This window comes from Pithys albifrons, chromosome 15 (assembly GCF_047495875.1).
Source record: "Pithys albifrons albifrons isolate INPA30051 chromosome 15, PitAlb_v1, whole genome shotgun sequence".
Classification (NCBI taxonomy): Eukaryota; Metazoa; Chordata; class Aves; order Passeriformes; family Thamnophilidae; genus Pithys; species Pithys albifrons.
In genome coordinates, this window is record NC_092472.1 from 16,710,412 (window position 1) to 16,730,335 (window position 19,924).

At 45.7% G+C, this 19,924-nt stretch overlaps 1 protein-coding gene across 1 annotated transcript in view; it reads left to right on the forward strand.

The window, feature by feature from the left end:
* The first annotated feature begins 1,945 nt into the window (after window positions 1-1,945).
* The window catches only part of TRPC7 (transient receptor potential cation channel subfamily C member 7), a 70,968-nt gene continuing 52,989 nt past the window's right edge, over window positions 1,946-19,924 (forward strand). Inside the window, exons 1-2 of the mRNA XM_071570044.1 lie at window positions 1,946-2,044; window positions 10,182-10,959. Coding sequence (XP_071426145.1) covers window positions 2,043-2,044; window positions 10,182-10,959 — 780 coding nt within the window. The 5' untranslated portion in view covers window positions 1,946-2,042. The remainder of the gene's footprint in view (window positions 2,045-10,181; window positions 10,960-19,924) is intronic.

Consider the following 19,924-nt stretch of genomic DNA (forward strand, 5'->3'; position numbering starts at 1 on the left):
TCCCCTCCTCACATTTGTGAGTACAGCTCAGGCTGGTGAAAGGAACTTAACTGTGGGATGAAAGTCCTGTATCAGCTGTCTCTAAATGCTTCTCAAAGGCAGGGGCTGGGAAGCTTTCCCAGAGCCACTGCAGCAGCCACACCAAGCTCTCAGTGGTCCCTGCTAAAGGGGTCAGTGCCCTCAGGTGTTGCAATCAAATAACATCCCCAGCTGACTGAGAGGATCTCACCCTCAGGGAATTGAGGCTGAAGGGGGGTGAAAAATCTCCTCTTAATCAGTGCTCTCACTTCAGCCAGCACTGGGAGGGGGCGAGGGAAGGAGAACTTGGGGCAAATCAACATCCTGCCATCCATCCTCTTGTGTGAGAGAGAGAGCATTGCCTTCCACCATCACCTCTCCAAGCAGAGGGTTTCCTGCAGGATTAACCTCCCAGAGACTTGACAGGTGAGGTGGAATGGCATTATCTGGTCATTGCAATGGGCTGTGTGATGAGCTGAGGAACTCTGCAACCAGGGAAGGCAGAGCAAAGGGCAGGGGAGTTGCACTCATGGGGAAGGACAGGGAAGGTCATGGGCTTGCAGAGCCCTGTGTGACTGCAGCTGTGTGGGAGGCACTGGGAGCATCCTGGGGGCTGGTCCTGGGAAGAACACCTGCTCTTTCCACTTGGAACAGAGTGCAGGAGGGTGCACTGGTGCTTCTGGAAGCAGTTTGAAATTGTTGCTCTGGCAGCTCTCCTCTGCCATGTGAGGGAGAGGATTGATTGCTTTGGCTGATTAGTTTGCATGTTGGTTTCATTCTCTCTCCACTCCTGGCACGCACACACGCACAGCCCTTCTCTGTCACCTCCTGGGAGACAAGATCTCCTAGGCAAGGACTAAAATGAACCTGGGCACGGCAGATGGGGAGAAGCAGCTCTGAGCACTCCCAGCAGCGGGGGGGCACAGCAGGAGTGTGGTGTGTGAGGGGGAGAGCCCCTGGCAGACCCCCCTGCCCGCTGGGCAGCCCGCAGGCAGCTCTGCCCTCCCCGGGAAGGCTCTCCTGGCACGCCTGCTCCGGGGCAGCCCCTGGGAGGGCTCAGAGGCACTCCCGCAGCTCCGGCTGAACCCACACCGAATCCACACCTACAGGAGGACAGCGGCGTGTGAAGCGGGGGAGGGACGACGGGCAGGACAGCGCGACTCACATGCCAGACTCGCAGGCGGTTCTTCCTCCAGGGAGCGAATCCCGGGCGTTCCCGGGGAGCTCTGCCCCGGCCGCTCCGAGGGGATGAAGGCGAAACAACACCGGGACCGCGCCGGCGGCGGCTGCGACACCGCGGGCAGCGCCCGCCCCGTCCGGCCGCGCTGAGCCGCTCAGCACCGCGGGGCTTCAGCACCACGGACAGCGGCGGATCAACACAGCAGAGTTTCAGCACCACGGACAGCGGCGGAGCGGCACAGCAGCGTTTCAGCAGCGCGGACAGCGGCGGAGCAGCACAGAGGAGGCTCAGCAGCGCGGACAGCGGCGGAGCAGACAGAAGAGTTTCAGCACCACGGACAGCGACAGATCAACACAGTAGAGGTTCAGCACCGCGGACAGCGGCGGAGCGGCAGCACAGTAGAGGTTCAGCACCGCGGACAACGGACCAGCAGCCCCGAGGAGGTTCAGCACCGTGAACAGAGGGGGCTCAGCATCACGGTGGTTCGGCACCGCGGACAGCAGAGATTCAGCACCCGGAGGTTGAGCACCGCGGACAGCGGCGGAGCAGCACCGCGAGGGCTCAGCATCACGGTGGTCGGCACCGCGAATAGCAGAGGTTCAGCACTGCGGGAGCTCAGCATCGGGGATAGGGGGAACTCAGCATCACGGAGGCTTGGCACCGAGAAGGTTCAACACCTTGGAGGCTGAGCCCCGCGGACAGCAGAGGTTGAGCCCCGCAGAAGTTCAGCCCCGCGGACAGCAGAGGGTCAGCCCCGCACAGGTCCAGCCCCAGCCCCGCGGGCCATGGGCGGCCGCGCCCGCGCTGCTCCCCCGCACTGACCGGAGCCCGTCCCGACGCGCACATGTAAGTGCTGCCCCGGGGGGCTCTGCCCCAGCCCCTCTGGGAAGTGCCCCGGCTCTAATGCCGCTCCCTGGGAAGTTTGGGGGGGTTTGGAGAGGTCTCGGTGTGACTCGGTCTCCTCCAAGCCTGGACACGGTGACAGTGACAGGGTTGGCTGAGTGCGGAATTGGTTTGGCTTTTACCCTTGGAATTTGGGCAAACGTGTAACCCAAAGGGGTTGTTGTGCTCTGCCATCAACCACATGCTTTGGAGCCACGTTGTTGTCTTTTCTCGTAGCTGGGTGGATTTTTTTTAAGGGTTTGTTTCCACTGAAATGAGGGGAAACGAAAGGTGTAAATATGGGGCACTGTATCATGCCTGTTGCAACTTGCCGGGTCTAACAGTTGTCAGAGTCCTTGTTTCTTGTCTTGAGATAAGTACAAAGTGACCATTGAAAGGAGTGCATCAATAGGAGAAAATGAAATACAGCCAGAATCGAGATTGTTAGTTCTTTTCAGAGCTTTTCTTTCTCTTTTTGGTAGAACTGCGTGTTGAAAATCAACGTTACACTGCCCCCTGCTTGAATGGCTGGAGATACTTTCTGTGGCTCTCATCACTAGTAAAAATTTATGAATGAACAGGTATCTCTGTTGTGCTTTCAGTATGATCCAAGCCTGTTTCAAAGTGCTTCAACAGTGAGGGTGAATTATTCCTAGTACCCAAAACCAGATTGGGGAAAAAAGAAAAAAGAAAAGTAGTACTCACTCATGTCATAACAGTTCATTGGATGATCAAACATTAATGAATGGACAATGGGAGAGAATGTAAAAATAGCCTGAATTTTGGTACATTTGTCTAATGTGTTCTATGATGCATTTGTAATAATCAGACAATTTCACAACCCCATATCAAGGGGAAAGAAGGAAAGAAGGGGGAAAACCCCAGTACGTCCACAATAACATGAGAGGTATTTGAATACAAGAACAAAGGTGATTATTGATCAGTCTCTCCTGCTGTAAAATTCTCCAATTAGTGAATGACACTTCTTTGGGATGGGAAAGAAAATGCTGGTGCTTAGTTCATAAGAAAGGGAAGGGTGAGACAACTGAAAAGCAGTGGATGTTTTTTCTGAAAGTCAACTGGTAGAAAGCCAAATGCCATTTCCTTTTTTTCAAGTGACAAGGCAGAGCTACCTCCTTTCTAACAGAGATCAGGGAGGATGTGAAAACACAGATTCTGGTGGTCTGTCCTAAATGTTTCTAGGCTATTGGCCCCAGACCTCATGCTTCATGCCAAGAAGACACTGGAAGTGTTAGGATGTATCACTGATTGGGATCCTTTAATGACATCAGAGCCTGGTTTGTCTTCCTGAATGTTTCTCATGTGTCATTTCTTAAAGGGATTTGAAAAGGTGTGGTTTGCTGACTGTTTCTGTACTTCCACAGGCAGAGAGATCTCTTCTCAAATTTTGACCTTGAAATATAATTTCCTTTTATCTACATGAGCAGTGAGAATGGTGGGGGGGAGATGTTACTTCCTGCAACTGGTTTGCAAGACTACCCTGCACAGGAATGAATATCTGCCTGAACAGGGTTAAAGAATTCTGTTAATTATTCCTAGATACATACACAACCCTTCAAGTAGGAGATTGATCCCATTGCTGACACTGAATTCGTGGTTTTCACATCCCAAGAATAAATGAAGTAGCATTTAAGTATTTCAAAGCATAGAAGACTTCAGAATAAGCTGCTGTAAATCAAGGCAACCACCCCAAACGATACTGAGTCTGTGTACAGAGTAAGTCAGGTCTTGTGTTAAGGGATAACAGCTTGACTTAAGGTGGGATTTAGAAGGTTATTTAAGATAGTGGGGGGAAAGAGGGTGTCAGAGGGCTTGGGTACTACAAGCCTGTGCAGCATTTGGAATGCCAGAGTAGCCTATTGCAAATAGAACAACAAACACTGTTGTGTTCAGTCTGTGCCCTTTGCCTGAAGTCTGGAGCTACTTCAAAATACGCTGCAATTCTTTCAACTCAAAGATAAAGCATCCTGCTCTTTTCACTCTGAACAATTTGAATTAATCCTATAAATGGACTCTTTTCTGTATCATTTTGTGTTTGCTCAGAGAACACAATTTCCTTCATTTTTGTTCACTTTTCCAGCATGTCTTTGATGACCAGGTTTTCAATGTGGAAGCAAGAGTTAACAGAGAAAAAATGGTCCATTGATGTGTAAGAGCTGTGTCAATCCCAAAAAGGCCTCAGGGAGTCTGCAGCCTTTATGTGCCCTGATTCTTTTTAGAAGTATTGATGTAAGTAGAAAGAAAAATAATAAGTAAAGTGTCAGTCTGACAATTTCTGAGACTCTGCAGGAACCAAGAGCAGGGCTCTCAAAATGGCTTTCAGAAACTTCAATTTTCTTTTCAACAAGTCAGAGTAAAAGTCTCATCAAAGCCTCCTCTGAAGGTTCTTTTACAGCCCAGTAATGGTAACATATCCTACGTTTCTTCTGTAGTGTCTGGACAAAGGGGGGCACTGAAAGGGCACAGGGAGGCTCCTGCCAACCTTTCTCCACAGAGTGAAAGCAAACCCAAAGTGTAGTCAGAGAGCAGAAGTTCCTAAAGCTGCCTTTGTAAATGCTCTGCTCAACTTTAAGGCTTTAAGCCAAGTAAAGGTTGACATCACCTGAGAATTCCAGGATTGCTGCAGTTCCTGATACCTGTTGATTTCAACACCCTTTCAGACTTCAGATATTTTAAAAACTCAGGCAGATACTACTCAGCCTGCCCCACACACTTTCAAAGTTCTGGTTCAAGACCATGTGTAAAGACTCCAATTCAGCCTCTGAAGGCACTTTGACCATTTTCTCCAAGCCTTGGCTCCAGGTGGTTGTCCTGACCCTCCACAGGTTCTTGTGTGGCACTAGAGAGGCAGCAGAAGGTCCTGGATGGACAGCAGAGTCTGGAGCACTGTGGGAAGGAAGGACATTTGTTGGAGTAAGCCCAGTGTGGAGCAGCCCAAGCTCCTTCCTGCACCCACCATGTCCCACGTGTCACTCAGAGCAGTGAAGGGAGTGTGGCTGCAAGAAAAAAGGGAGAGTTTCAGCCTCAGTGTGTTCTCAGTGGCACCACATGAAGAACAAACCTGCTGTTACTCCATGTTCCCTTCCCAGCAGCCGAGTGCCTCAGTCAGAGCAAATTGCCAGGACCTGCTCTTAGTCACTTTAATTAGAAACTGAGATGCTCCCAGAGGAAGATTTGTGAGGAGCTAAATCACCTTTCAGAAATTGCTATTCTTCTCCACTCCCCAGAGGAGTCCAGACATCTTGTGGCTCCCTCAGCTGTGCAAAGCACTACTTAGGACTTGAATTGTTTTATTTTCTTTTCCCAGACCATTTTCTCTCCAGCAACCCTGCATGCTTTGGCATTCTTTCCTAGAAAAACCCAGTATTTAACTGCAGTGCCTGATGGGTTTGATCACTTGCTGCCTCAATAAAACATGCAAATACAGAGTCATTTCAATGCAAAGCACCTTCAAACAAAAATGGTGAGATAAAAGTAATCAAGTAGCAATTACTTTTTTTTTTTTTAAGAGGGCACATCACACACACTCAGTAAATAGGATTAGTTCCCAACCTGCCTGCACATGGGTGAGAAGCAGAGTGGAACAAGTGCCCAGCACAGTCACGACTTCACAGTCAGGTTCACTTTCCAAGAGCTTCACCTACTGCTCACATTACTCCTTGCACTTCTCTTCTCATGATTCAGTGCTCAGGTCAAGGATAATTATAACTTTTTTTTTTTTCAGAACAGGGTTTGACAGCTGAGCATTTCTCATGAAATTATTCGAAGTATAATTTTTTATTCATCTTTTCCTCTCTATAAAGATTATAAAGTGTGATAGCTGAGATATTGATCTTCTCTGCTGATGAGCAAGACTGGGGGGGTCATAATTCATCTGAGGTGAAACCCTGTGAATGATGGTGCTCTTGCCCTTATGTGCAGGCAGTGGAGATCAGCTTTGAGCTGTAGGGACATCCCTGCAGGGCATTTATTGCAAGATAAATGGTGGATAATAATTCTCCTTTTGGAGGGCAGGCACACTTTCCTTTTTTTGTCTTTTCCTGATGCAGTTTCTGTTGTTAGAAATCATGTACAAACCCAGTGTTGTCTCTGAATAAAGTGAAGCAAAGGTAATTCATTTCTTTTTTTTTTTTCCTGGCATGTTTTTACCAATACAACAAACAGGTGTGAATCAGCTCTAGGCCAAAATCTAACCTCTTTTCTCAGGCAAAAATCTTAGAACTATGCCAAGAAAAGTATTTTATGTGGATTTATGTTTACTTTGGGTGTGATTATAAAGTTATCTGTCCCATCTATCTGGGTTGCCCTTTAGAGGTAATAAAATACAAGACAAAAGTTTTTCTAATAAAATATCCCAAACTGTACTTGGGAATCAGGCAAAACATCTTATAAATTCCTCCTTGTTGAAAATTACTGATATTTCCAAGTTCCTTCTGGTATTGACCCTTAAATATGAGAACAAATATGTGGTTGCCAAATATTTTATCACACGTGCCTTTGGAACATCAGAAAAGCCCAGTGGAATGTTCAAGCTGCTCAACATTTTAAGAGGTTTCATTTAACATGCCAGAAATCCCAAGGCTGCAAAAGTGTAAAGTGCTTTTTGGTGCTGTAAGTTCTCACTTACCAAAGTGGCAGTTCAGGAGTGTTTATTTGTCTGTGTAGTCCTTACTTGACCTCAGTAAGACTTGAGTGCAGCTTTACAACTCCAGTGCTGTCCTGAACAGCCAAGGACACGAACTCCAGGTTAGAGAAGCACTTGGGCATGTGGTTAAACACTTCATTTTAACCACATGTTGGTCCTTTTGGCCTCACTGGAGCTGCTTTTGAGATGACAACTGGGGACAAGGAGGGGGTTTGTGTTTCCAAAGTTTGGACACCACTGAAATCAATGAAATCTGTAACGTTGAATGCAAAGGGGCCCCAGTTTGACCCCAGGCTTTTGGCTGCTTTAGAGACCCCTCTCTCCCTGTCAGATATGGTGATGCTGTATATTTTTTTTTATTTGTCTTATACTGTTTTCCCTTGTAGGAAACTTCATGCAGTCTGGGGAATTAATTCACTTAATATGTTTCCTTCATTATCCTCCTGTCTATTCCTTCAGTTTCAAACCAAGCTGGAAGGAATTGGTTTTAAGATCCATGGAGCACTTTCTCTCTCAGTGGATCCTGCATATGTTCAGTTCCTTCCACATTTTACTAAGTTGTTGTGCTGATGCATCAAAGCTGAAGGGGAGAGGCTCTTAATTATGAACCTCTTTCAAGCTTGTATGGACACAGAATTGATTCCTTAGGATTTGTTTAAATTTTAATGTAACTTCTAAAACTTTGCTGTCAGATTTGGTTGAAACTCTTCAGTTCTGGCCTTCTGTTCCAGCTCAGTGAAAAAGTGATGAATTAAAATAATAGATGTTTATGTGTGTGTTAGTTCCACAAGAACAGCTACATTGAGAATTTCTGTGTCCTGGAACTTCAGGTATTTTTGTTTCTCATCCCCCTGTGTTTTACAAGGTTCTTGCTGAAGCCTTTATTCTTTTCTTACCAATTACTGAAGACAATGAATCTCCTCCACTTTGTCTCCTGGCCCTTCCCTCTCTTCATTCACTGCAGCACTTTCCAACTTCAGGAGTATTTTTTCAAAACTTTTCAGTGGCTGAAGGTCAAAACTGACTTGGAGAACAGATGGAGTGTGGAAGGATGAACCTGTGCCACCCACTGAGCATTAACACCTGCTTATTTCTTGCATCTGTCCACTGCAGCTTAGAGGCTCCTGAAGGTTTTCCCCAAAGGATTTAGGGCTTGCTGTTGGCCTGGGTGCAAATGTTTTCCATGAAAGAGCTGTTGTTCTTACCTTTAGGCTCAGACTGCCCATTCTGTGGGCTTAGGAGGGGAATTAACTCCCCGTGCTTGGACTCTGAAAGAGGGCCTGTGATCTTGTTGAGCTGCTGCTGCTGCTGCAATGACATTTAAAAAGAGAAGAGCAGCACTGAGATGGCACTGAATGCAAAGTGTGACTGTTTTAAAGGCACTGATTAATTTGGGATTTCAGTTAAATTCATACAACAGTGTGTACCCCCACCCTTGAACCCAGTTGTACAGTTTTATCTTTCTTTGGGGGTTCCAGAGGTGGTGGAATATGGATAGTTTGACTCTATCACAGAAAGAGATCACAGACTATTCAGAGTTGGGAGGGACCCACAAGGACCATCGAGTCCAACTCTTAAGTCAATGGCCCACACAGGGGATTGAACCCATGACCTTGGCATTATACAACCAAGTTTTAACCAACTGAGCCGATCTCAGGGTCCCACCAGTCCAAGTGAAGGCATTTCAGCCACACACTCAGTGGGGAAATCAGTGACCCCCTCAGTCCTGCCCCCTGTGCTTGTGGTCAGACACCTGTGTTTGGTCCTTCTGCAGATGCTTCCTGGGGAGTGATGGGACACTAAAACAGGAGTTATTCCTCTGTTATTCAACACTCTCCCCTGGATTTGGGTGCCTGTTTTTCAGAGCAGCTGCCAACTGTATTTCCATGAGAAATTAGACACTTATTCATTAAACTGCCCTAGATCAGGGAACAGAAAAATAGTGTTATATAGCATGAAAAAAGGCAGGAATGAATAGGTGGATTGGTTGTACCAGCTGAATCTTAGGAGAATGTGAAACATATTTATCCTTGCTACCATGTGTTTAAAATTAGAAACATGGTTTTTAACTTTGTGGGACATAATTTATTGGCCTGATCCAAGGTCTGCTGACAGGGGAGTCCTGTTAACTTTCTTCAGGGCTCAAGCCCCCAAGGATAAAACTCAGGGAGAGTAACTCAGTGAAATATTGTGTATATTATTCTTAAATACCATGTAATGAAGTTCTAAACAATTAAAAAAGAAAATCACATGTTCATACTTTTGGGGGTTTTTTTGCTATTTCCCAAGTTAAGAACGTGCTGAGTATCCTTGTTGAGATCTATAACAGAGTGGAAGTCAGGGGAGAACTTGCCTTTTGTTCAGAAAACTCATTTATTCAGAAAACTTATTTATCCCACATGTATCCCAAACGATTTTAAGTAACCAGCTCAGACCATAAAAAGCAATGAAGGGTTGATCATAACAGGGCATTTATAGAATCATAGAGTCATAGAATCAGCTGGGTTGGAAGAGACCTCTGAGATCATCAAGTCCAACCCTTGATCCAACCCCACTTTTTTTACCAGATCATGGTACTCTGTGCCACGTCCAGTCTCATCTTAAAAGCCTCCAGGGATGGTGAGTCCACCCCCTCTCTGGGCAGCCCATTCCCATGCCTGACCACTCTGTCTGTAAAGAATTTCTTCCTGATATCCAACCTAAACCTCCCCTGGCAGAGCTTAAGCCCCTCTTGTTCCACTGTTGGTTGCCTGAGAGAAGAGACCAACCCCCACCTGGCTACAACATCCTTTCAAGGAGTTGTAGAAAGTGATGAGGTCTCCCTTGAGACTCCTCTTCTCCAGGCTAAACAACACCCCCAGCTCCCTCAGCCTCTCCCCACAGCACTTGTGCTCCAGTCCCTTCTCCAGCCTCGTTGCTCTTCTCTGGACCTGCTCCAGCCCCTCAATCTCTTTCCTGAACTGAGGGGCCCAGAACTGAACACAACACTCAAGGTGTGGCCTCCCCAAGGCAGAGTCCAGGGGAAGGGTCACTGCCCTGGCTCTGCTGGCCACACTATTCTTGATACAGGCCAGGGTCCCATTGGCCTTCTTGGCCACCTGGGCACAGGCTGACTCATGTTCAGCCTCCTGTCCCTCAGTCCCCCCAGGTCCCTCTGCCTGGCTGCTCTCCAGCCACTCTGTGCCCAGCCTGGAGCGCTGCAGGGGGTTGTTGTGGCCAAAGGGCAGGACCTGCACTTGGCCTTATTGAACTTCATCCCACTGGAATCAGCCCATCTCTCCAGTGTATCCAGATCCCTCTGCAGAGCCCTCCTGCCTTCCAGCAGGTCGACACTCCCTCCTAACTTGGTGTCATCTGCAAACTCGCTAATGACGGTTACATGAAATTCTGCCCCTCCTGGCACATTAACCAGCCTCCCTTTGTGCTTTGGCGCAGGTTGAGGAGCAGCCAGCCCAAAGCCATGCACCGGCGGCACACCACGCTGCGGGAGAAGGGCCGCAGACAGGCCACCCGCGGCCCCGCCTACATGTTCAACGAGAAGGGCCCGCGGCTGACGGCCGAGGAGGAGCGGTTCCTCGACTCCGCCGAGTACGGCAACATCCCCGTGGTGCGCAAGATGCTGGAGGAGTCCAAGACCCTCAACTTCAACTGCGTCGACTACATGGGGCAGAACGCGCTCCAGCTGGCCGTGGGCAACGAGCACCTGGAGGTGACGGAGCTGCTGCTCAAGAAGGAGAACCTGGCGCGGGTTGGCGATGCCCTCCTGTTGGCCATCAGCAAGGGGTACGTGCGGATCGTGGAGGCCATCCTGAGCCACCCCGCCTTCGCCCAGGGGCAGCGCCTCACGCTCAGCCCCCTCGAGCAGGAGCTGCGCGACGACGACTTCTACGCCTACGACGAGGACGGGACTCGGTTCTCCCACGACATCACGCCCATCATCCTCGCTGCCCACTGCCAGGAGTACGAGATCGTCCACATCTTGCTCCTCAAAGGCGCCCGCATCGAGAGGCCCCATGACTATTTCTGCAAGTGCAATGAATGTATGGAGAAGCAGAGGAAGGACTCCTTCAGCCACTCCCGCTCCAGGATGAATGCCTACAAGGGCTTGGCCAGTGCTGCCTATTTGTCCCTGTCCAGTGAAGACCCCGTCCTTACTGCCCTAGAGCTAAGCAATGAATTGGCCAGACTAGCCAACATTGAAACTGAATTTAAGGTAATTTCCCACCCTGCCTTTTCCCTTGGGCTGAAAAGTGGTCAGGTTGTGGTGGGGTTTCCACGTTTGGTGAAATGTTGGTTCGCTGTTTGAGGGGGTGGGGGAGTAAGAGAGACTGACAAAGGCTGCCAGATGTGCTATCCATGCATTGCTTCAGATCACTGTCATCCTCCACTTAATAAATGCTTGGGCCTGAATATTGCATGTTAGAGCAGAAACATCCCTGCTTGGAGGTTGCACACTGTGATTGCTCAGCCTCTAGTCTGCAGCAGGAATAAAAATTAGATTATTCCAAAACTGGAGACTCCATTTTTGCAAGGAAGGTAAGTCTTTTTAATGGGGCATTTCATTTCAGAGGCAGGGCTCTAGAAGCTGGTTTAATGGTTTAAGAATCCAGTACATCTAATTCTGTTACAGGGATAAAAGGTACAAATCAAGAAGTTTTGCTTCTGTGTGAAACAATTGAAATTGTGTTGCATCTTAATGGTTTGGTGCTGCATCTGTATAGATGGATTTGATGAGAAAAAGAGAAAGAGAAACAATCAAGAGAGTGTTATGAAGTTTATAATCATGCCAAACATAACAGTGGGACTTGTGGAACTCTTAGAAGTTATTCAAGATTTCCATTATCATAATGAATTTGTAAATGTCCAGTGTCATTTGCATTATTTCTCTAAGTCATTTACATGACACAAATAGCATTGTCTCTCTTTCTAAAATAAATTAGTCATTAAGACCCTCATTTTCAGTGGCTCAGTTATCAACATGAGTCTGTTTTCTGACTTATGCCTATTGTGGAGCCACAAGTCTCTGTTGGGAGTCACCTGGGGTAGGATGCTTGGCAGGAGTCCATTATTTTTAATTTAGGAAACTCTTCCTGTGTTAAAACATCCCTCTCAGGAGTTGGAGCTGTAGGTTGGAAAGGACTGGGGAGGAGATTTTCCCCCTGTTCTGGGCACTGGAGAGGTCCCACCTTGAGATCTGGCTTCAGTTTTGGGCCCCTCACTCCAAAACTCCAAGACAGAGCATGTCCAGGGAAGAGAACAGAGCTGGTGAAGGTTCTGGAGCAACAGGAGAGGCTGAGGGAGCTGGGGGGGGGCTCAACTTGGAGAAAAGGAGGCTCAGGGGGGACCTTCTGGCTCTCTGCAACCCCCTGACAGGAGGGGGGATCCAGGATGGGATCAGGCTCTGCTTCCAGGTGACAAGTGAGAGGACAAGAGAAAACAGCCTCAAATTGTGCTCTGCTCCCAGATGACAAGTGAGAGGACAAGAGAAAACAACCTCAAGTTGTGCCAGGGGGAGGTTTGGATTGGATATCAGGAAAAATGACTTCACTGAAAGGGTTGTCAAGCTCTGGCACAGCTGCCCAGGGAAGTGGCTGAGTCACCCTCCCTGCAGGGGTTTGAGAGACTGTAGCTGGAGCACTTAAAGACATGGTTTAGTGGCATTATCAGTTGGACTTGATGATCTTAGAGGGCTTTTCCAACTTAAATGGTTCTATGCCTCTGTGCTCTCCAATTTAAAAGTAAGGAGGAAACATATTCTCAGGTTTTGTAACTCTCTAACAGGAGAAAATTTCCAAACCGCTGAGCTCTTTTGGCAATAAAATCAGGGTACAACTTCACAAACTCTTTTTCATGTGTATCAGTATTGCAATGGTAATTTAAAGTAATTTAAATACTTGCACTCAGTTCCAGTGAAGCCACTCCATTGGTGAATCTGATTGCTGAGTGAGTGTTGCTGCAGTGTGAGAGTGTTGTAGGCTCAGTTAACAACTTTAATATCTCATTATTGTTCCAGCTTCTTCTCGGCAGAAACCTGTAAATTGTGGGCAACCTCAATCTTGCATTCCTGTCCTTTCTGAGAAGTGTTTTACTGCAGAAAAGTAAATCTCTTTCTGACAGAATCCTTCCTGTCATTCCTGGAGCTGCCAGTGGGGTCTGGACTGGCACTGGCAGGTTCAGGAATCCTTCAGGAGCAAAGCAGGTCTGAAAGGCTGAATAGTCTCATGGTTGTGCCTCCCCAGCACTGTCAGAGGATGGGAATAAGTCGATACCAGGGGAAAAAGCTCCCAAAAACATTAGAAATCCTTTGCCAAATGACTGCATTTCCAGGAAGGCTTTCTAATTTCATTCTCTCATTGGAAGGTTCTGTGCAACACAGACCAACATTTGTTAGTGAAGCACCTCAGGAGTCACTTCAAAGATGTCACAATCCTTTAGTATATTAATGCTTCCAGAAATCAGGAATTTCTCAGGATTCTGATGGATTATTCTCACCCCAGGGGTATGTATTTATGCAAAAATATTTCTCTTTATTAACATAATCATTATGTGATGTGAAATAGATAAAATAATGGGCTTTTTTCTCACAGAGCTTGACAATTTGAGAATGTATTTTGAGAAAAGGACAAAATTGCTGAAAATGTATTTAAGGAGCCCACACATGAGGAAAATTTATTAAATCACACAAGCTCTAGAGGGCTTTTTTTGTGTCTAAAATAGTACTTTCCTAGAATTTTTATCTTTGCATTGCTAAACTCCTGTTGTTACAATTGGCCCTCAGCAGATTTATAAAATTATCCCTTGGGATTATTTCAGAACCTTATTTAAGAACAACACACCATCCTAGAATCCAGTTTCAGGAAGCACAAAGAGCCCTTGAAAGGGGAAAACCCGAGATTTTAATCATGTAGGTGGACAAACAGCAATTTAGGAACCTCTGCAGAAACTCCTGGAATGAACTAATTAAAATATAAATGCAGTGCCTGCTGCTCACTGCCCCAAATCTCTTATGCAACAGCACCTCAAAAAGAGAAGCCAATGCATGTGCTGTGTTTTTATAGAAAGATTCTAAGCCTCTCTGTGCACATATGAAAGGTGAAACAAACAGTCACATGAACCACTTTAAAGGAGAAAAGTTGCCTTGTCTGTGGTTGGCCACAGTTTGAGAGGGACCCCAGTGAAGATTGGTGGGTGAAGATCAATTTATTCATTAATTTTTGTTCTCACCCTAAATTGCTGAAGTTCAGCAACCCACTGCAGTTCTGATCAGATGGCTTTGCAACATGCTGCAAAAATAGGTTTTTTTATTAATTGGAGGGAAAAAAATTGCTTTGATAGATTGGAAAATAGTCCATGAGAAAGAAATAAAGTCCCATTCCCCAAACTAAGCTGACAAACATGGCCCTGGCTGTTTCTACTGAAAATACCATCAGTGTGATTGCAATTCTTGTAGAAATGGGCTGGGTAGGAAAGCTCTGGGGGGTTCCTGACATTTCAGAAAGGGAAGGAATAAACCTCAGAGTCCTTGTGTGTGTTTGCAGGTCTGTGCCATGATCCTGCTCTGTAGCTGGGGTGGCTCAGGTTGAACAACCAACTTTAATGAAGTGCTTTGCCATTTTTAATCTCACTGGAAAGCTCAAAATGAAGAAGGAATTAATGATTTCCTATGTCATTTCAGTTTAAAGCCCCCCAACATCCACTGGAGCAAGGGCAATACAGATGATTTAGTCCCCTGGATTAGGCCATTTATCTCTATTGCCCTTGGAAAGAAGGAAAAGGGAATTTTCCTTCCTTGGAGGGTTCCCAGTGCCCATTCCTCTGCAGACTGCAGGAACAACTGGGGGGGAAACTGAGGGATGCATTTCAATTAACAATTTAAAATACAGTTAAAACAGAAATCTGGGGCAAAGTTAATGTGTTTTGTACATGTCCATGAAGGGTGGAAAACAGATGGTAGGTAGGGATTAAAATATGAAGCTGTTTTGAGGAAGGAAATAAATGTCAGCCTAGCAGAGCTGACAGAGCAGGAATTCTCCTCTTTCTCTTTTACTCAAAGAGATAAAGAAAAAGAGAGATCTGTGTACACTCCAATTTCTTTCAAAGTTGGCAAACCCTGGGCCTGAGTCACAAAACAAATCATCCTTCTGCCACGTACCAGTGGCTTCTGTTTGTTGTGCTCATCTAAATAAGCTTGATGTCACTTCTAGTCTGAATTACACAGGATTTGTCCATGTGAACAAGTCACCCCCTGAGCCAGCCCGCTGAGCAATACCCTCCTCTTGGGTCCAGAGAAAGGGATCTTGCCCTTGGCAGCTTGGTGTGAAACCATGTGCAGGTGTCCTCAGGCACCAGCTGCTCACAGCCAGGGCACTCAGTGCCCAAACTGGCATATTAAAAGCACAGGCAACAGAATCAGTTTTGTACGTCCATCCAAAGCCTTGGGGGGTTGAATTTCTAGAAACAGCCTGCAGGAAATGCCCTTGCAAGTGCCTTTAGAGCAGGGTTAGTCTTACAGTCCATGTGAAACTCAGAAAAACAGCTCTGTGCACTGTTCTCAAAGCTGAGACTGTGCAATCCCATTCCTGGTGAGAGCCCACTCCACACCCAGGTCTGTTTGACAGCCCTGCACGCTCTTAAATCAGACTCCAGGCTGGTGGATGTCAGGAAACAGCCTTTGATGAGGAAAATCAGCCAATTCATTCCATTTAGCAACCCAGACAAATCAAATTATACCCTGGCAGACGAGGCTCAGGAAAGATCTCACCAACCACAAGTGGTAAATAAGATCTCAGCTCCTGCTGATTAAAATCCTGCTGAGGTCATGATCCAAACCACCCCCTGGAAGACACAGGTGTGTGGCCTTTGCCTACGAGTCCCACCAACATTGTCAGCTCGTTTACTGCATGTTTTGTTTTTAAATTATGTGCTGTTTGATGTCGCTTTTCTTCTGAGTGTTGTCCCTTCCCTAAAAGCTGGTGGGATCCAAAAGCAGGTCCCAGCTGGGAGCCTCTCATGGGCAGGTGAGCACCAGGATGGCTTGGGGGGCAGCAAGTCAAGTGTGTAGATGCTTGAAAAGAGGTTTCCCTGGGGCTGCAGTGCTGCAGAACAGCTGAGGCTCAAATCCTTAAATTCTCATGATGCTGAAGGAGCTGCAGAACTGGAGACTCCATGACTTGTAGGTGTTGGGGAGGACCTGCCCCTCCTGGCTCTTGCTCCAGTAAGTCAGCCCCAAATGGTCTTTCTACCTATAAATTGTCAACTTCACAGCATGTGCTTAACTTAAACTTTCTAAGAGAAATGACCTTATTGATTGTCTGGGTATCTCTGGCTCTGTGCTGAGCAGAGTTAAAAAAATCATTATTAGACTGTTGCTTTTGGAATAAGTGATAAAAAATAGGAAGTAGCAGCAATCATGAGAAGCCAAATAGTTGGGGAAATACTTTGTGAGAGGACTTGGAAAGAGAAAATGTCTTGAAACCCACAAGGCTGTAGAACAACAAGGCTGCTCTTAGACCCTCTGCTTCCTCCCAGGCTGGACAGACTCTCAGCTTTGTTGGCTCTCAGGACTGACTGATGGGACACAGTTCCTGTGGCTCCTCTCCCATTAAAACCAGAAATTGGTGGGAACCTCCTTAATTAGCCCCATGGACACTGCTGGAAATCAATCACTTAATTTTCCTGCTCTCACCCATTTTTCCCTGAGAGATCCTTTAATCCCTTCATGATCTCTGCCCTCAGTGTCCTCTCTTGCCTCTGATATATTTGGGAATAATTTTGTGACTCATATTTATGCTCTTTGAGGCTTCAGTGGGTTTATATGACCTTTATTTAGGTTTCCATTTAATTTTCCAGAATTTCTATTCCTTTCTACATTTTCTTTCCAGACAGGAAGACACAAATTTTTTTTAAAAATATCTTTTTACTTGTGCAGCTTCCATTTTTTTTATCTCTTGTTTCACTTTGCTGGGTTATAGGAGGAGAAGACAGAAGGGAACTTGGGAAATTTTGTCTGATAGACAGAGTATATTCATTGCCTTTTACTCCTGTTTTTATTTTCCCCTCACAGCCATCAATCTCACCCAGTGCCTGTTCTGAAAATAAATTATAAATACCTCTGAGTATATAAACAGTCACTATTTCCCAGTGAGATTTTTTTTATATGAACTTTTCCAGGTCAGTCTTTAGCAAGAACATTATTTTTTTTATTTAGAGATGGAGTCAGGGATGTGGTTTGGTGGTTTTTAACCATAAAAAAGGCCTGATATTTCTTTCCCCTCCCACCTAAATTCCAGTTTTCCTCCTTGCCTTAAAAACTGGTGCATTCAGAGCCTGTCTATGACTCTTCTTTTTAATTTTCACTTGTGCAAAGCAAAAGTATAAACAGGTACAACCAATTACCCAAGTCCTAACACAGGAAAGAATCAAACCCCAGTAAAGCAGGAAAACAAATTTCCTATTCTTAGAAGTTTAACTTATTGCTGGAACAAATTAGGTATTAAAATAAGGGAGGAAATTAAAAGCAATAATGGAAATAACCTGGGAGAAGGAGAATGTGTTTAAGCCTCGTAGTGAAATTAGTGTTGGGCTCACTCTGTGCATGAGGAACTCCTTCTCTCTGCTGCTCTTCTTCAGATACACATTCACTAAGATGCTGCACTGACTTTGTCCTGAGAGCTAAATTAATTAATTGCAATTATGTTTTGCATGGATATGTAGCTGAGACTGTGGAAAAAAGGACATAGAAAACCCTCCCAGCCTTAAAACCCACCAAACCTGTGACTCTCCTCTTGTTCTCTTTAAATATTTATAAATTAAGAAATATCCTTTATATTTTGAAAGGTGTTATTTTAAGTGGATTTTTTTTAGGTTGTGTGATTAAATCCTTTTCTTCTTGGCATGTTGCCCAAGTAAAATGGTTCTGAAATGTTGCATGGGAAGAAAACCTCCAAAGCTTTGCAGGGGGGTGTGTGTCTTGGTTTGAGATAAGCAACTGCCAACCCCCCCAAGCACAGAGAGAAAAGCCTCCCTCCTAACACCAGGGAAAGCGAGGAAAAGAGAGGGGAAAGAAAAAAAAAACACTTCAAACTGCATTTATACTAAAACTACATATATTTTTCACAGAAAGAAAGAGACAATTAGAAGAGAGTACAAATAGACACTCACACAAGTCTACAACAACAAGTTCCCCACCTCAACTTCTTAACGAACACACAAAATTCTACTGTCCTAACTACACATTACTTAAGAAGAAGCTTATTCCCCAGGGAGACAAACCCAAGCAGAAAGGAGAGAGCCAGAACAACACAGTTTACTTTCCTGAGGTACCCTGTGAGCCAGTGGTGGGCCTGGTCCTCTCCATCCCCCCTGGGACAGCATCGTGAGTCCTCCCAAGAGGAGGCTGAGAAGTGACTGCCTTAACCACTCCCACACTGGTTCCTGCTTCCCTGGAGATGATGTCATAATGTGGTATGGAATACAAAATTACTGGCTAGAAGAGGTCAGCTGTTAGCTCAGCCCAGCTCAAGTCAGCTGACAGCTTTAGCCTAGTCCAGACTTCAGAGCCCAAACCTAGGCCCACCTAGGGGAACCCATAACAGTGTGGAACTGGTGCCAGAGCTGTGATGTCTGGAGCTGCCTTGGAAAAACCAGATTTGTACCCCTGTGGGGAGGTATTTCAGCATCTGTCTGTGTCTGTGTGCAGTCAAACAGAGCAGGAAATGCTGTAACTCACAGGGAAAGGTAGAACTCAACATCTACAATCCACACCTGGAAAAAAAATAAGTCATTATTCATGGAGGTTGTAACTCTGGTGGCACCACAAGCCACTGAGCAGTCACCTAAAGTTGGGTAATGTCCATTGCCTGAAAGGTGATTTAACCTGTTTTATGAGTGACTTTGTAGTTAAAACCTCTTTAAAAGTTGCCAAAATATTTTCTGCAGGAAAATCTCTCCCCTTTCCCAAGGGGAACAGCCCATGTCTCTCTTTTGGAAGAGTGGAAGGGAAAAAACCCCATTCTTTCTACACCTCTAATCATAGACAATGCATCAATATTCTTGTAAGAAAATGTAATGTTTTTATTGATGCCTTCAGGGGGTTTGCCCCCTCAAAAAGAAAATTGATCCCCTCAAAAAAAACCCCTGATCCCCTAAAATAATTAATTGAAGGAAACTTTTGCTATTTGGAGATGGCAAGACAGATGCAAGCCTGGAAATATTGGACCCTCCCAGAGAGTTCAGTTGGGATATTTTTGTTTCCTGTGATGCTTCTGCAAGTGAGATGTTTGGCCATCCCAGTTTGCACACCATCAGTGCAATGTTTATTCCCTTTATAGCCCCCTGGGAAGGTGGTGAGGAGAGGGAATTAAGTGTATTAAGTTATATTAACTCTCGATGTGATGAGGAATTTGGAAATTATGTTTTGTTACGTGAGGTGACTTTTACAAACCATTCTGAACTGCCAAGGCTTTGTGGCAACTCATTTTACTGAATTATGATTTTCAGGAAATATATGGAAATACCTCTGTGGATGGGATGTCTTATGGGCAGCAACCTGGAGCAGACTGAAAATGTTTAGAAGAGGTTTAGAGCTGAGGGATCTTCTTTTCATCCTGTACTTTTGATAATGAATGCAAGACAAGAGTCGTTGACCTTTGACAGAGGCAACTGTTGAATATTTTATAGGGGGGGAAGCACAATAAAGTTTATAATGTGTTAATCAGGAATATAAAGTGTTTCCACCAAGTAGAAGGAAAAAACCCCAGTACATTTTGAGATAATTTGTTGTGTGTAGGAGGGATTTGTATGAAGGCAAGGTTGAAAATGGAGTTATAGGAAGTTAAAGTCATTATGATATAAAGCAAATGAAAGAAGGTTAAATTGAATTAATAAAGTGTCCAAGTCTGTTGTGGAGTCCCACACACCACACATGGCTGAGGAAAGGACAGTGGGCAACTGGTGTGGAGATTAAAGTGGCCCTTAAGTGGCCCTTAAGTGGCTTTTAAGTGGCTTTTAAGTGGCTTTTGGGAGCTCTTGTAGCAGAAATGCTGCTGAAACCTCTTCCTCAGCCTGTGCTGCTTCTCAGAGACAAGGAATTCAGGGAATTGTTTGGGTTTGGAGATTCCTTTGAGTTTAGGAATGCAGCTGATCCACCTGCATTGTGGGAGCCCTTTGTGTTCAAGCAA